Source organism: Schistocerca cancellata, chromosome 5, assembly GCF_023864275.1.
Source record: "Schistocerca cancellata isolate TAMUIC-IGC-003103 chromosome 5, iqSchCanc2.1, whole genome shotgun sequence".
In the NCBI taxonomy this organism is placed as follows: domain Eukaryota; kingdom Metazoa; phylum Arthropoda; class Insecta; order Orthoptera; family Acrididae; genus Schistocerca; species Schistocerca cancellata.
In genome coordinates this window covers 64,059,597-64,078,668 of record NC_064630.1, presented here as the reverse complement: position 1 = coordinate 64,078,668, position 19,072 = coordinate 64,059,597, and the positions used below count along the sequence as shown (strand labels likewise).

At 35.9% G+C, this 19,072-nt stretch overlaps 1 protein-coding gene across 1 annotated transcript in view; it reads left to right on the top strand.

Annotated features, from left to right (window-relative positions):
- Nucleotides 1-19,072, top strand: part of LOC126188365 (cyclic nucleotide-gated cation channel beta-3-like) — a 318,171-nt gene that overhangs the window by 268,839 nt on the left and 30,260 nt on the right. Inside the window, exon 7 of the mRNA XM_049929963.1 lies at nucleotides 15,817-16,098. Coding sequence (XP_049785920.1) covers nucleotides 15,817-16,098 — 282 coding nt within the window. The remainder of the gene's footprint in view (nucleotides 1-15,816; nucleotides 16,099-19,072) is intronic.

Below are 19,072 nucleotides of genomic sequence, written 5' to 3'. Positions count from 1 at the left end.
AGGCCTATAAACAAATGTATATAAGCAAGTTTCTGATATAAAGTTACGCTGTTTTTCTGAAACCTGTATTAAAACAATGAAGTTATACGCTATTTACGGTAGTTTACTTATTTGTTACCGAGAAATTAGTTAAATTACCGTGAAACAAGAAACAAACACGTTTACAAAATTTAAGCCTAAGCGCGACTTCGCGAAGTTACGATCTTTTCGTGTTTTCTGAAAAAATACGCAAAGAAAAGTCAAACCTTTAACGGCAAGACTAAATGATACACTAATGCATGTATTTAATTGTTGTCGGCGTTAAACTACATTATATTCCTGTCTAAATCACATAACTTTCTGGAAATGGTTTCTGGCGTCACTTACTCGGCGGCCATCTTGGAACACAGATCCACAGACTTGCAATGCCCTAATCTTACTACCGAACGTATCAGCATTTTTGTGTTTAATAGCCTTTTGTGGATTACATCATATTGAAAATCACTTAGTTTCAAAGCCCATCTTGTTAAAAGACTTGAAGGATCTTTTATCCAATGTAGCTATTTAAAGCTGTGTGATCAGTAAGTGCTGTGAACTTACATCCATATAGATATCATTGAAAATAAAACATACTGTATATAAATACCAACATCTCTTCGTCAGTGGTAGAATAATTCTGCTTGGCCTTGTTGAGCTGATGAGATGCATACATGATTGGGTGTTCTTTTCCAACAATGATTTGCCCCCAAACTGCTTCTAAAGCTATACCACATGCATCACACAATTCAAATTCTTTTGTGAAATATGGAAAAAATAAAACAAGATTTGATATAAATATATTTTTCTAATTTTGGAACACTGTCTGACACTCATGTATCCAGCTAAACATAATACCTTTTCACAGTAATTTTCTTAGTGGTTGTGGCATTTCAGTGAACCTCTTCAAGAATTTTCTGTAGTAGTTTGCTAATCTAAGGGAAGATTGTTTAACTCCCTGAGGGACCAGAAAGTCATTGACTGCTAAAGTCTGGTGCAGATCTGTCCTTACCCCATCTTGGCTAATTATATGCCACAGCTAATTTACTTGTGATTGTGCAAAGTGATACTTATCAATACTAAACATAAGTTGGACCTTCTCCAACCTGTAAAATATCTTCTCCAAATGCTGAACATGCTTTTCTAGACTTTTTATGATTACAATTATATCACCCAGACAGGCCATGCATTTGTTTGGTTTTAAATCCATGATGACTCCAGCTATTGAATGTTGAAACATAGCTTGCGTGTTTTTCAACCCAAAAGGCATCTACAGTACTGGTAGTGACCTGGAGATGTGGTAAATGCTGTTTTTGGTCTGTCATCAGGGTATACCTCAATTTCTCAGTAATATTAGTGATCAGGTGCACATCTGTTAACATGTTTTCATTTAAGAACCTATCATTGTAACGAAACCAATATTTCTTTGTTCCATCTGGTGTCTTTTTTGGTACAATTTACTATGCTCAGAGATCATGGACTATCACTGTTTCTATAATCCCTTCTGATATCTGCTGAGTCATGAATGGGTCTACTAAAGGCTGATGCTTAGATTACTGCTACTGTCTTCTAAATACTAGTGGATGATTGCCTGTTGGTATTGTATGCTGTGTCATTGGTGTAGTAAGTAACACTTTGTGGTTTGAACAGATCCTTGTATAGTATTAATACTGATTCCATTAATGATCTGTCTTCACCCTTAAGATGCTTCACTTTTTCTCACAATGCAGATGTGTCAACAGTTCGCTCAGTTCTACCTTGTATCCTAGGATCCTTAATATCTTCCTCTTCCAGAACGTCAAACACGGCTATCAGTAATCTCTTTGGAAGGCTAATTTCATTAACACTAAAACTTGAACCTTAATATCCTTTGTTCGTGTTACATACCTATGTACAAAACAACATTACTCATCCAACATATCACCACTTGCAAATGGTTCTGACAGACACACAAAATCCAGCAGAACATTAATATCTACTGGTACACAGATTAGTTTTCTTGTACTCTGTGATACTCTGTCACACAAAACAACTTTTCATGCACTTACTCACAGTTTGTTTGATGTCAGCTTTTTGATGGGTACAACTTGTGATATAGAAACATATGCAACAGTTTTACCCAGCAGAAACAATTTACCATCAAGTTTAGCTGTGACAAATGATAGCGATACTCCACAGCAGAATAACCTTAACAACACAATGTTTACAACTGATGATAAAATGTCACACATCTCCCAGCGTGACATAGCACTCATGAATGAAACATTGGAGAGCGATACAAATATGAACATTACAAACATTAACTTGGAAAGTACAGCTGACAGTAAGCACAGTAGTAAACTTACGCAATGCTATGGCCGTTATTATGTAACATAAACAGGAAATTAGATAATATGAACCTCTATTTCAGTTATATGAAACAAGATATGAAAACCAAAATTGATAATTTGGCACAAGATATGAACATGGTAAAACAGAAACAGAACATTTACACAAGATCTAAATACAATGAAACAAGAACAAAAAAAAGTATTCAAGGATTTGCAAAAGCAGTCTCACAGAAGTTCAATGACTTATTAAAAAAGTTTTGACTGAAATCAACAAAAAAATTGAATGATATGAAAAAATAAGTAAAGCATGAAGGACTTCCTGAAGTTAACAGTAACATTATAGAGTTAAAACAGAAGGTAGATTCTTTAAGAAACCATCATGATCTAGTAGAGCACTGATAAAAAAATCACAGACGTGAACACAAATATTGAAGCCACATAAAACAGGTTGTGTTCGAAGTAGAAAAGGTAACCACTGTCATTAACAAATTAAACAAAGACCGTGAAGGTGTACCTCTAGCTATCGAAGAGCTTACTTTAGGGGTAGCAAAATTAGAAGTTGACTTGGCGTGCGCTGAGGAGGAGAGAGAGAAGATCAATGAAAATCTAAGTGATACCATTAGTCAAACTGAAGCAGATACGTAGATTAGAGTAATATCATTGCAGAGAAGTTAGTAACCGATTGTAACTTATACACAGATGTAGTAGAGAAAGCTATTCAGAAAAAATAAAATGAAATAGTGAACAAGGTAAACATTAACTTACAAGCCGTGGAAGGTAGGATCTGCAATCTTTTAGAAGAAAATATGACTGGATTTCGAAATATGCATGTAAATAATACACGAGCTACAGTGAACAAACCACAATCTGTTGGTATTTATCCACAGAGTGTTAAGAGTCCTACAGCAGATACCAGTAACAGTTGTAGAGTGCAAAATGTCAACTTACCCACAACTCCAACACCTAATAAATTAGCAACTGGAATTACAGATAACTACAATAACTACATAAATACAACTGAAAATGCCACATGCTTATCAAATATTTTTGCAGATGACGGTTTCCTCAGGCATCGACAATTTCCTATATTCACTACCAAAGGTAAAAGAATGAACACAGTATAGTATTTATCAGTGCTTTTCATCCTGTATTTCCATGCAGCTGGATGGAAGCACAGAAAATCAGATTTGTCATGGGATATATGAAAGGTGACATTATTTTATGGGCAACTGAAATGGCTGAACATTGCAGCATTTATATACAATTTAAATGAGCTTCCCTTGACAAATACTGGTCTGAGGCAGTGCAAGAAAGAATCAGATGCCAGATTTTCACCCCTGCACCATTCAATGGCAAATATAGTAGTCTAAGCAGTTACTTTGAAAAATATCTGAACAAGACATACTACTGGATGAACCCAAAATCACAGATAGATGAATTAAAAATTTTGAAAAGTCATTTACCATTGCACGTTAGAAAAAAATTAGTCACAACACCAAAGCACGACACTGAGTATTTTCTGTCAGTGCTTGAGTCTATTGACTTAATCTATGAGGAAAGACCTGTGCCAAATAGAGCAACCAAAAATCAGGCACAAAAATGACATAGTTATGTAAATCATTCAGTAAAACATTATCTGAACACACAGCAAGGATGGTACACACAACAGCAAAGTTATGTACCCAGAAGTAATGAGTACAGTAATGGGAACTGAAAAAAACAAATGATTTAAAAGAAATTTTCGAAACAACAGGAGTAATTTCAATTCATGATCGAATTACAATCCACCATCCCAAGGCCATATGCTGAATATAAACAGAAACAGTCAGCTGCAGCAGTGGCCGGCATGCGACATCCGTGACATGCCTTACGCTGTACAGCAGCCAACTTTTGGGCAGCAAAGTAACGACCCAGCAGTTTTTACTAATAACAGCATGAGCACCCGTGAAGGAATGCCACGAGCAGCCAACATCACAAAATGGCAAAGAACCCACACTGTGCAACTAACTGAAATTACTCCAGGTAATGAATTAAGTCACACTACACCATCAGAAAACCCCAACTGGTCATAGTTAAGCCCCAGGCTATTGACATCTCTGGAAGTGAGGGCAAAGCACTAACACAAACATGTTTCATAAGATTTGACAAACAAGGTGACATCAAGTATGATCTGTATCAGCATCAGTTACATACAATGAACATTATCCAGGAAGAACAAGTACTAGCAATCATTAAGGTGAAAATATTCAATACTGATGCATAGTTAATTTTAGATGCAGGTTCAACTACCAACCTAATGTCAAATCCATTTTTCTGTGAATTGAAGAAGAGAGGCAAATTTACAACATTTCCTGACCAAAATTGCAAGGTGATAACTGCTACAGCAGTAAGACTAAATTGGTGAAACGTCAGGCACTTATTCCATTACAAATTGAACATTTTACAGTAAAGTGCAGTTTCCTAATAATTGACAAACTTATAGTTAATTGTCTTGTTGGCATGGACACCTATAGAACATACAAAAAACAGATTGACATAGGTAACGGTAAATGCCACTTTTATGCAAAGGATTACATTTTCTCTATTGATTTAGTCAAAACACCTGATAAAAGTAAAAAAAAAAAAAAAAAAAAAAAACAACCAGAGTCAAATTTAATAGTACAATATTCCTTTACAACTGTATATTTCACAAACAAATTTGATCCTGAACAAGAAGCAAACACTGAGTTTAGTTAAGAAATGGCAGAACACAAACTAAGTGAATCACAGATACTAAATGATATACAACAAGAAGAACTTTCTAACTTGTTATTTAAGTGTGCAAATGTTTTCAGTAAGAAGCCTGGAGTGATCAAAGACTATGAATATAAAATTGAAGTTTATCCACATGAAACATTTTGTGTAATGTCATATCCTATTCCTGGGCAACATGTAGGCAGTAAGGGAAGAGATCAATCATATGATTGAATGGGGAATTATACAATCTCCATTTTCACCCTATTGTAGTCCTATATTACTAGTAAGTAAACCAGACAGATCTGTAAGATTAGTTCTTGATGCTAGTGCTATCAATAAGATTTTAGTACCAGTATGCACAAGACCAGACAACTTGGATGAACAGCTTTTAAAGTTTTACAGTACAAAATACTTCAGTATACTCAATCTTAAGGTATCCTACTGGCAAATAAGGCACCATGAAGAAAGTTGAAAATATATAGTATTTGTTTGTGGTGGCATAAGTTGCAAATTGTGTGTTCTACCTTTTGGACTGAACATTGGCACAGGCATGTTTATGTCTGCACTGGACAAGGTATTAGGACCAGAATTGCTTAGGAAAGTCACTGTTTATATAGACCACATGCTAATTGCCTTACCCACTTGGTTAGAATATATCATGCTAATTGAATAGGTACTTCAATGATTTGCTGATTATGGAGTAAGAGCCAATTTAAAAAAGTCTAGTTTTGGTAAGGAGCAAGTCAAATTTTTAGGATATGTTGTTTCAGAACAAGGTACATATCTTGATTTGAAAAAAAAACTTGATGCCATAGAAAATTGTCCAGCTCCGAGGAATAAAATCTATTGAGTCCAGTACAGATAGAAAGTATTCAGTATTGTGTTCTGGAATGGTAATGAGTTTTTCCCTAATGTGGGCGGAAGATGGCTCTTTAAAATTTTCAGCACATCTACTTGACATACCGGGTTTGTCCAATACTTGGTTTTATTCAAATATTTTTCAAAATAGGCCCTTAAGCTTTCATGTTTGCTATTGAATGGAGCTGGGTGGAATACTTCACATCTGAGCCTCCCTTGTATGGCCTCAGACCAATATTTATCCAGAAAGCTCTCTCAAACTGTTCATAGTGGTGGCAGTGTTCCGCTATGTCCCTAGCCCATAGCAGAACATCGCCCTGTGTGTATCCAACAACAAATCTAATTTTCTGGGCTTCGGTCCTTCAGAGGTAAATATCAGAAATTGTCAATGCCTAAGTAATGCCTCATCTGCAAGTAATGTTGACAAACACACCATGCTGTCAGTGACAGGAACACTTATCACTTGTGGTGTAGCGCATGGCAACTGCACTTGCTTGACAGTTACAGCTGCCAGCAACTGTTGCTGCATTCTGCAGCCTTCGCTATTTTCCTTTGACAGGCAACCCATGTATTATGGGTAACCAATGAAAGTATCTAACTTCTGTAAAAGCATGGGTTTTGTTTTCTGTCAAATGTTGTTTTGGAATATCAGTAGTTTTAGCAATACTGCCTTGTAACCTTTCTTCTGCTTCCTTTAAACCTAAATCTAGTTAAGCTAGAAGCTGACTTTCTTTCTCTTTTAGAGCTGCTTCTACAGTATCTACATAAATTTTGCACTCTGAAACTACCTTTTCAGCAAGGGTTCACCCCTTATCCAGCATCCCGACTTCAGCTTTTCCAGTTATTTCTCTACATCTGCACATAACTTTTCTCTCTGTTTTTTTGGCAAATTTTGATGCTAAACTTAATTGGTCTACTCTTAGACTTAACTTTCGTACTTCTGTAGGTTAATATTTGCATAAGTCTTGCAGCTTGCTGACTGCATTCATCGCATTTTTTACTGATGCATCCACTTGGGATTGCATTTTCTGAATTTGAGAATATGCTTCACAAAGTTTTTGTAACTCACCTGTAAGTTGTTCCTGTTTATCGTTTAAGAATAATACTTTATCTGTTAACTAATTTATATTGTGGGATATGTCAGTAATCATTTCTTGTTTTTGTTGTTTACCTAGCTGTGTAGCTGTGTCAACTTCCCAGAGAATTCATCCGATAATTCATTGTGTATAGTTTTGCTTGCCTCACTGAACTGTTGATTAATACTATTCTTGAAATCATTAAATTCCTGATTTTGGTATGTAAACTGTTGTCCTGTATCCTTAAGTTGTTGTGTTACACTTTGCTGAAATCCCTGTTGTTTTTTAAACTGTTGTGTTATTATTTGCATAGATTCAATGTCTGCTTGTGTCTGTAAATGTGTGGATGGATATGTGTGTGTGTGTGAGTGTATACCCGTCCTTTTTTCCCCCTAAGGTAAGTCTTTGCGCTCCCGGGACTGGAATGACTCCTTACCCTCTCCCTTAAAACCCACATCCTTTCGTCTTTCCCTCTATTATATATATATATATATATAAAAACCACCTTCCCTACCCTCTGGCTCCTACCCTTGTAACTGTCCCCGGTGTAAAACCTGTCCCTTGCACCCTTCCACCACCACCTACTCCAGTTCTGTAACCTGAAAGGTGTACATGATCAAAGGCAGAGCCACGTGTGAAAGCACCCACGTGATTTACCAACTGACCTGCCTACACTGTGAAGCTTTCTATGTGGGAATGACCAGTAACAAACTGTCCATTCGAATGAATGGACACAGGCAGACAGTGTTTGTTGGTAATGAGGATCACCCTGTGGCTAAACATGCCTTGGTGCACGGCCAGCACATCTTGGCACAGTGTTACACAGGTCCGGGTTATCTGGATACTTCCCACTAACACCAACCTGTCAGAACTCCGGAGATGGGAACTTGCCCTTCAGTATTTCCTCTCTTCCCGTTACCCACCAGGCCTCAACCTCCGCTAATTTCAAGTTGCCGCCGCTCATACCTCACCTGTCATTCAACAACATCTTTGCCTCTGTACTTCCGCCTCAACTGACATCTCTGCCCAAACTCTATGCCTTTACAAATGTCTGCTTGTGTCTGTATATGTGCGAATGGATATGTGTGTGTGTGCGAGTGTATACCTGTCCTTTTTTCCCCCTAAGTTAAGTCTTTCTGCTCCCGGGTCCCGGGATTGGAATGACTCCTTACCCTCTCCCTTAAAACCCACGTCCTTTTCTCTTTCCCTCTCCTTCCATCTTTCCCGACGAAGCAACCATTGGTTGCGAAAGCTTGAATTTTGTGTGTGTGTTTGTGTTTGTTTGTGTGTCTATCGACCTGCCAGCACTTTCGTTTGGTAAGTCACATCATCTTTGTTTTTTTTTATATATGATGAGACTTACCAAACAAAAGCGCTGGCAGGTCGATAGACACACAAACAAACACAAACATACATACAAAATTCAAGCTTTCGCAACCAACGGATATTAATATTCACTTAAAGAATATAAACACTTGTCAATCAAGAAATATTGTACCATATTTGACCACTAATGCATGGACTGTGGTCTGTTGTTTTTAATTTTGTTCTTTGTCTGTAGTAGCAGTCTTTATTTCTTGTATTATAGGCATGCATATCAGAGCACTTAATTAATTTGTAAAGATACAGTTGCAACTATAACTGTGGCTGTAAGGTTATGTGTTTTAATGAGATTGCCAAGGGCAGTTTTCTGTTTGAATTTACTAAGAAAATCTATGTTAAAGTCACCACATCTACATCACGCCTTTTTTATGCAGCTTATTTAAGAAAATTTCCATTTTTTCTAAAAATACCTCAAAGTTTCCCGGTGGAGAGCGGTACATTGTAGCTATTATCAAACCTAATTTTGGAATTTTTATCACTGTCATCTCAAAGTCTTTTTCACAACTTAGGGAGGTGACATTATCTATTTTAGTAACCTCTGTATTATCTTTTACATATATGGTTACACCTCCATAGTGACCACTAGGTCTACAATAGTACCCAGCCTGAGTGTAATTGTGTAGGCACACAGATTTAATTAAGTTCTTGTCAAGCCAATGTTCTGATAGACACATTACGGAAATATCCTCTAGTTCATGCATTAATAAAATATTTAGTTCTTCTACTTTATTGCTTAGGGACTGAACATTTTGGTGAAAGATCTTTATTACAGAATTTGTGGGAAAATCTACAGTACCACCTACCTTCAGTTTAAATGTTTCCCGTTTGTGCAATTTGTAGCTACTGCTTTTGGCAGTAAAAAATCATTCAGATGAGGAGGCTGCCTGATGTTTCTTCTAGTTGGGCGAGATGAGTCTTCCCTAGTGATCCATTTCTCCAAGTTTCTCTGATCTGCAATCTTTTTGTGCTTCTTGTCACTCTTGTTTACAAGACGGCAGATTTCTTCAGCCAAGAACTGTTTACCATAGTAATTCAAATGTAGGCCGTGACTGGTATGCATGTCTCTGTTTAATATACTGACATCTATTAGATTCACATAAGGATATTTTTTGTGCAGTTCATTTATCTCAGTGTTCACTCTTTCTATCAGTTTGTTTACACATGACCAGGGCGGTAAGTCATACCTGTGGGGTTGATTTACCACTGTTACATTTGTTTTGTTTAATTTGGGCAGCACACTGTCGAGAACTGTGATGAGTATTTTACCTTTATCTCTGCCAACATTGTTTGTGCCTGCACAAATTATGACACAGTCATTAAAGTCAAGGTTTTCACATGATTTTGCAAGAGACTTCGTAACTTCTTCCATTCCTGCCCATGGCTTTATAAAGGCTTGTACACTTAGGTTTGACTGTGTGTCTATCACTTTTTCCGCCAGTTGACGACCGTGACTGTTGGCAAAAATTAGTACTTTTTTGTCTTTTTTGCGTTGGTCATGTTTTGAAATATTAGTAGATTTCACGGAACATGACTCCTGCTGTTTTTTAACACATTCCGGTCGTTGCCCGTAGAAACTACGAGCGCGCATTTATTGCCGTAACAGTCGGCGCTCGGAGATTCTCCGAGCGCCGCCTTCTCGATTATTATTTCAGGTTGCGGCGCATTATATCCGTGCAGTGACATCTGGAGTTGAGTGTTTCGGTCTTGTAGTACATCGGACGACTGCTAGATGGTGTTCCTGCATCCTCTAAGCGCTATGTCACTCAAAAAAGGCGCCAAAACAATTCCCGCGCATTCACTCTTGCAGTGTGCTTATGTAGTTGTCTTTATCGCAAACGTTTGTCGTAAAATGGGGGACAGTTTGACTGAAGAGGAAATTCTGAGGCTGCTGGAAGAATCTGGATCTGAAATTGACGATGATGGATTTCAAACTGAAAATAGTTCTTCTGAAATAGATGGTAATTATAATGGTCAGTCATTGTGTTTACGAATCACAATTATAATCTCGGCAGTTTCACTGACTTATGTCATTTATTTCGAAGGTAACAACGAGTGGTCCGAAAATGAAAATGAGCCATCAGACGTATTAGAAGAGTGTGAAGCTCCCATTCAAAAAGGCAGAGGCAGAATACAACAACAGCAGTCCCAAAACAACGTTGTTGAATGGGTAAATGACGATGTCCTACAACAATTACCGCTCTTTGAAGGCGTAAGTAATGTCTTGGCACCTTTGAGCGCCGAAAGCACTGAATTTGACTGTTGGAGCGTCTTTATTGACGCAAATGTCACCAAAAATATAAAGACAGAAACAAACCGCTACGCTGCAGCAACAATTTCCAAATTGCGGATGCAAAATAAAATAACTTCCAGGTCGCTTTGGGCTAATTGGTCTGCTGTGAAGCTACATGAAATGTATCAGTTTTTTGCTATAATTATTCACATGTGCCTTGTACACAAACCAAATATTACGGACTATTGGAGCAATGACCTAATGCTAGATTCCTCCTTACCTGCAAAAATCATGAAAAGAGATTTAGGTCAATTTACTTTATGCTTCACGTAAATAACAACGACAATTATGTACGAAGGGGTCAACCAAACCATGATCCTATACACAAAATCCGACCTTTTTTTGATAACTTTGTACTGAAAAGCAAGAACAGTTTTTCTCCTGGCGAGAATCTCACAGTTGATGAAGGTTTATGTCCATTCAGAGGGAGAATTCGATTTCGAGTATATATCAAGAACAAACCGAGCAGGTATGGTATAAAATTTTTCATTCTAAGTGATTCAGCAACAGGATATGTTTTGAACTGTGAAGTGTACACCGGTGCAGGTGAAAAAGACAACAGTGCAGATTCAGTGGTGCTACGTTTGTGCAACAGTTATCTACGTAAGGGTCATACATTGTACATGTAAGGGTCATACATTGTACATGGACCGCTTTTATACTTCTGTAAAATTATTTGAAAAGTTGTTTGATGAGGGCACATCTGCTGTTGGCACAGTAATGAGAAACAGAAGAGGCCTACCACAGGAATTCAAACAGAATAAACTAAGAAGAGGTGAAATCGTATTCAAGAGAAAAAATTCCGTGCTAGCACTTCACTGGAAAGATACTAGGGATGTGTTTGCCCTTTCTACCAAACATAGAATGACAAGTAGTGTTACTAAGACAAAATCCAAGGCTGGAATGGTAGAAAAACTGAAGCCTGATCTCATACTTGATTATAATAAAAATAAAACTGATGTTGATAATGGAGATCAGTTGGTGACCTACTATTATTTTCAACGACGAACAATGAAATGGTGGAAAAAGGTATTTTTTCATGTATTTATGATGTGCGTGGTCAATTCTTACATTCTGTACAAGAAACTTCGGCCTGTCTCTCACAAACGAACCAGCTTGTTTACTTTTATGGTAAACCTGGGAAAACAAATACTGGAGAAATCCGGCGAAGTTTTCAACGAAAATGAAAAGCAGGGTTCAGCAGCAAACAGGCTAACAGCAAGGCATTTCCCCACTCACGTCCCATCGACAACAAGCAAGAAATATGCATCAAGATATTGCATTGTTTGCTCTGAGAAGGGCGCACAGAGTACTGGCAAACGAGTGAGAAGGGAGACGAGATGGTGGTGTGAAGAATGTAATGTAGGATTGTGTCTACCTGACTGTTTCAAGCAATATCACACAAAGACAAATTTTACTCAATGAAAAGAGTTGTAAAAATTCAATGAAATAATTTTGTACATTTATTTTATTATAAATTCTGATTTCTTGCAATTTCAAACTTTTTTTCTACCTCTGAATCATCTAATTTTCAAAATATAATAATTCTGTAAATATATGATATCTTACAAAAAACTTTAAACAAATGTTTAGATATAGGATGATAACACACACATCAGTTAAAAGGTTTTGCTTTCCTTCATTACCTTTTGGTCAGGAGCCATGTAAAAAAGACGCAAAAGTCTACGACTTCTGAGGGATTGCAGTAGTATCTGCGGCCCGACTGCAATGTGTTAATAGTTTCTGGACTCACTTGTTTTTCAGTTACACTGTTTCCAGACTCGTTTGGAGTTTTGTTTGAAGCAGTTACTTTGATATGTCCAAGTTTTGGGCTTGTGGCTGCTGTACTTTTTTCGTTTACTTCACTGGTGTCAAATATTGTTTGGAGCTTGTATTGATAATGTTCTTGATTATTACAGTCCCGATTTTCCAACTGTTTCTCTAGTTGGATTACAGTCCTTTTTAGTTCTTCTATTTCACTATTTCTTGCGGATATCATAATACGAGAGTCGTCACAATGTTTACACTTGTTGTGCACTGAACTTGCCTCTGTGTTTTCACTTGCTTTTGATCTTGTATCATAAATAATGTTAGAAAAATGATTCATTAATTTTTTGTAACACGATTTAAAGATTTTGTGATATACATAATTATTCAGCAATTTAGGCTTCAAATGTTGTAAAAAGTCATTTTGAACGTTTGAATTGTAATTTTGATGTTGTAGAAATATTACCAACTCAAAATTGTGTCATAAAATTGCTTAATTAATTAAATTATGTAAAGATATTTGAGAATGGTCTGGACTGAATAATAAGAACTTAATTGTTAACTGTACGTATGTTGCAAAATTACCACTTGTAAAAGATCATTTATTTTGGAAATATGTATTATCATTGTACTCATTTTAATTTCTACTACATCTCTGTAATGTCAGTTTTTGCTGGATTAACTTATTGCAGTTGTAACATCAAGCATGAAATAATACAATAATGTCAAAGAACGTAATTGGCTTTTAAACAGATATTAGTTAACTATTTTTATCATAGGTCTATTACAATCTTTTAAACTGTAAAAAAGTTAACATAGATTTATTACACCTAACAATTTGGTGTGCTAAATAATTGTTATAATCATTTCCTTTTATTGAAGTTAGATTATTGTGCACATACGTTATTGCATACCAAACAAAAGCAACAAATAAACATGAGCTCTTTTGGTTTTAGGGGTGGAAACTATTGGGTTCACATGTATCTATATTTATTAGTAGCACACTAGTCTGTCAGTTTTAACTACATGAAGCATATTTAGTTATAGCTTTCTCTGTAATGATACATATGTGAAACATAACATACTTGACATTTGTGCCCCAATGGGAAACATTTCCATCAGAAAATGAAGATAATGACTGAGATATTTTAATAGTTTCAAAAATGCATAAACTGAATAACCTACCTGAATAATATCTGGGCTAGAAGAGTCGTAATTATCAAAAATATTTTTACCCAGTGTAATGACAGAAGACAGTAGGGTAAGATCGTTACCAATAAAACTTTTAATAACTGCAGGAAAGGACACAGTTCTTCTGTAAATAAAATATCATTTCAACATGTTGTATTCTGAAAATGGTTTAGGTAAGTTAACAATTAGTGCACATTTTACAGACTTCTTGATACGGAATGTAGGAAGAGTGCATGTTGCTAGGTCAGCAGTATTACTCATAAAGGTAAAATAAATGTCTTCTCTTTTATTGGACAAATGAAAATTAACTGAGTATATATTGTCTTTCTTAATTATCACCTGTGCAGATAATAAATCATCCTTATTGTCTTTGTCCTTTTCACTTGAAGCACTTCACATGAAAAAAGTCAATGTTTGTCACATATTACAGAAAAAATATTAAGTCTTTTCTTCAAGTATATTCACAGGGAAAAATATGCCTAGAGACAGCACACTGGTGGCTAGGTGGGGGGAGGGGGGAGGGACATCCTCCCAAGCTCCCAAATATGGGTGCCCTTTGTATCAAATGCTGGACTCATATGATGATGATGAATACAGTCTGTTTGTTTTCATTCTCCTTGGAGCCTCTACATGTGTATATGTCCGTTATGTTGCTTTGTGCAGAACTGAGGCTGCTTTGCACTGCTGCTCCTGGGTCCAGTGCTGTCAGACATACAGCTGTTGGTATGACTCTCTGCTGTTGATTTCTGATGTGCTAGTAGACATTTCTCCTTATTATTTGAGGGATAACATGATCTTCCCACAAACAGTAGACATTCAAATATGATTTATAAATGGGAAATGTACTGTGTGGTCTTCCTTGTACACAGAATGTGGTTGACATTACTCTTATCCACTCTGTGTGATTGTGCAGAAATGCTAATTATTTACATATTGCAGCATGTTGTACAATTTGTGCTGTGTTTGTTGCATGTTACCTTCATGGAGTTACAATGTATATGTCCACTGTCATGTGGTCCACATCTGCAAAAGTTCTTCATGATTGACTGATCAGTGGAATACATAATATGTATGACTCAAACAATGTAAGTGGTGATGCATTATACTTCTATTTTTATCTAGTTGATCATTATAGCCTTACTGGACATCAATGCATCACTGTAAGATGGGTGACCCCCTAATTATTGAACATTGAGCTGATGTCTGACTTATGTGAAGACTGACAGCTTCATTGTTTGCACACATATGAGTGAATCATTTGTAAAATATCTTGCATGGAATGGTTGCATGTTAGATTACAATGATAAGCCATTGATCCAGGCTCACCAACTGCAGTGAGCAAGTACAAATTGATGACTGAATGCAATACACAGTCAGTCATTGAATCTCTCCACAATGACCTGTCTCTGCTGGATTTTATGCCAAAAAATTATGTAAATTTTCTACTTGTGATCAGGTAAATTTAATGTAATTATGAAAGTTCTTAAGATATCACATTTAAATCATCTAGAACCAGCAAATAAAAATATAACTTCCAACAGAGAACTTACACAGCATGTCTGTTTACTAAGACAAACTACGAAAGAAAGACACAATAAGAGAGACTGACTTGTGTTCTCTTTCAAAAACAAAGAGAACATTTTTCCCTATTTTGTTCTGTTTCAGGAACAGAACATTTCAGTATCATGTATAAATCTCTACTAATTGTGACAGAATATTACTATCATACACAGAAAAAACAGCCAAAAGTACAAGAGACTGGCCCTTTACAGACATTAACAAAAATGTTTGAGTCTGCCAATAAGTAACACCTTAGCGTAACAGGAATTAAACTATGACAAATTCAGTTGTAACAAAATTAATCTTGGTACTAACTGCAGGTACAGTTTTTTATATCAGCTCATGTATTGTAGATGACAATGACACACCACAGTGTATTTGAGCTTTAATACAAAAGTAACTGTGTTCTACAAATGTAAAACAATATAGAGGGGAGTAAGTCAATTGCTGGCTGCATAATTCACTAAACTGATTACATCCTGCTTGTCAACCAATATTTAATGTTTTATTTCACAGAACTGCTTCTGTTTACTCCATAAAAATTTACATAGTCAGAAGTTATACCCAATATGAGAAATATATAAAGCTAGATATTCTCCTTTATTTCCAGATACTTGCAACTGATGATGATGAGACTGCACTTTGTTCACTGTCCACTGGAACATGTCTTGGAGAAGCTTCTCTTGTTGTAGGACTCATAAATAAATTCAATGTCAAGTGTTCATCATACTGTGAAGTACTTTCATTAGAGAAAAGAACATTCACAAAACTAATTCAAAACTATCCCATATTTCTTCGATATATTCTTAAACGTATTAATGTAAGTACCCTGTGTTTCATCTCCATTTTTTATATGAGTTATTTGTTTTTACAAATATTGTTTAGTATTTACGTATGTTAATTACAAAAACTCATAGTTGAGGGAAATTGTTCTATGGTGAAAATATATTGAACGAGATGAGTGAAAATGAAGACAATTTATTCTGAAGAGGATTGTTTCATTCATCCAGACAGCATGAGACAGACACTTTGTCTCACACTCTGCACATAATTAATGTCAAACTCTGCTACCTCATATAACAGAGCCTCTAATTGAGACACAATCTGGCAGGCTTGAAACTTAAACCATCAAAAGTATATAACAAGGCATAGAGAAGGCCCAGTACATGGACAACTCTATTAAGTCATAAAGTCAGATAAATCTGCACAGGTAGATCCATTAATTTGAAATTAGTGCAAGCACAAGGGTTATTAATATCATTATAATATTCCTAATTCGTCATGATTGTTTGCTGGCAATTTATAATGTCTTACAATAATGTATAGCTTGTGCTTATTGAGGTGCAGACCTTTGAGTGAAGGAACAAACTAGTTGTAGTAGTAACACATTAATTGAGATATCATGAGCAGAACAGTGTGGTTATTTGTTGTATACTTTAATTGTAATATTCTTTAACTAATAGCCTAAAATAGGTTTTGTACAGTAGCCACAGCCAGGGTATTCTACTGTCAGAGGAGTTCTTTATATGTGTACTGGAACATGAAATTAACTGAACCTTTTAGTTTGATATACTGAGTAATTTCTGTACTGATGTTTCTCAACAGTAATACTGCACTGCTACAAAATTTTGTGAATAGTGAATAGTGTTTTATTCATCTCATAACATACAATTTCTAATCATATGATTAGTGTACAGGAGACATGTCAAAAAATGGATAACACAACTTAGGCCTAATTGGTACAAAGAATTTTAACATTAATATCAGCTTTTATTTTTCTTTCCTCCCTTTTGTGAAGGACAGATACATTTACACACAAGACTATATGTAAATTTGTCCTGCTCAAATGTTCAGTTCATCCTTCATGAACTCCTCAACAGTGTAATAGCAGCGTTTGGCAAGTATATCATACAACTTTGTATTCAGTGTCTCTAGGTTCATACTCAGAACATTCTTTCCTTTTAGCTTGTTGTGAATTTTCATTGCCATATACTGAGGAGACTGTGCATATAGGTTTAAGCAATGAGTGGGAAGCATAAAATTGTCTTTGTTTCTCTTGTTATACGTGTGATTGAAACAGTTTTTCTCGAATAACTCTAAATTGCTGTGTAGAAAGATGATAATATCATAGATGTATAAGGAGGAAACTGTTAATAGCTGTTGTTCTTTCAAATAGTGGGTGACATGATGTCCTTGGATGGGCAGTACACATGTTCCTTATTATTCTTTTCTGTAACTTTAGTATGCGCAATGTATTGCTTGAATTTCCCCAAAAAATAATACCATACCTTACAACTGATTGAAAGTAGCTGTGGTATGCAATTTTCCTTGTATCCATGTCTGTTGCACCATCTAATATTTGCATAGCAAATGCAAAGCTACATAATGTGTTTAACAGGTAGTCAACATGTTCATTCCAATTTCATTTCTTATCTAGGTTTAACCCTAAAAACTTCACAGAATCCACATCTTCTATATCCTGATTTTTATGAGTTATTTTAATTTCTTGGGGCTTTGACTGTTTTGTTCTGAATTGGGCCATGTGGGTTTTGGGGATGTTCAATCTTAATCCATTCAGTTGGAACCATCAATTTTTACCTGAGAAACGTATTCTTCTAGAACTATCCTAATAGTGACACTAGAGTGACAAAATTGTTGGTTTGGAGCTCATCACTTCTTTCCAAGAATGATTGCCTATGAAAGTCGTGAGGTCCAAACGATACATATCGAAAGTGCGATCGTAAATCGATCATGCGACTCTGGTTATTTGTGATCATCATTTTTATCTGTTTTCCGTCAATCCCAGACGATTTATGACATTAGTGAGTGGGATGTCTGGTGTTCTTGACATTTCTTCATTGGATTCTCTCAGATGGAAAAATCTAATTCCATGTTTATCCAGCACAGAAAATTGTTAGACTTTTTGTCGCAAATATGGAGTACTACCACAGTCTAGACTGTGGTACTACCGGATGAGGAAAGAAGGGACTTTTCAGACTGTGGTGGTGCGAACTCTGTAAAACTTCGTAAGAACAGTTTCAATGCTGAAATACCATTTATATAGTGAAACTGTCTATAATCAAAATATTGGTTATGTTAGTACTTTGAGTCATAAAATTGAAAGTGTGAAAGAGATGTAGTTGAAAAAGATGAACGGCATAAAAATAATGCAAATTCTTTTTCTTGTTGCAAACTGACTATAGAAAGGATATAATAAATGGTCTAGTATGCCTGTGTTAAGTTGTCTTGGGGATGGAAACTTCAGTCCTGTCAATTTTATGCAACACTGCAACAATAATTTACTCACTAAGCTGAGTAATGATTTAAAGATTAAATACACAGATTCATCTTATGACAAACAAATGATCTCAAGTGAATGTTTATAAGTGTGTCACTGATTCTATGTACCTCTTAAGATGGCGCCGGTAGAACAGTGCATTGACACTTCAGTCTCAGCTAAAAAAGGGTTTCACAACGACTCAGTGTAAAGAGAAAAAAAGTGCGATTAAAGGCATCCTCTGTGGAAATGTAACTTCTGATTACACAAAAAGTTCATAAATGACGATTTTAGGTGGTCATGTCGTAACTGTGTTAGAGATGAATGTGAAGATTTTCTCAGCACGATAAATTCAAAAGACGAAATTATCAAGTTACTGAATAGTGACATTGAGATTCTCAGAAAAGAAATTGTAATCTTGAAGCAAAAAAACACGAAACTATTAAACGAAAAACGTTTATGGATCCATAGAAACAATGAATCAGTAAAGGAAAATGGCCAAAAAACAAACAGTCAGACTCAAAGTGTTAAAAGTGATATGCAAACTGAAAAACGTGATGACAATGACGAAAATCGCGTGGAAAGAAAT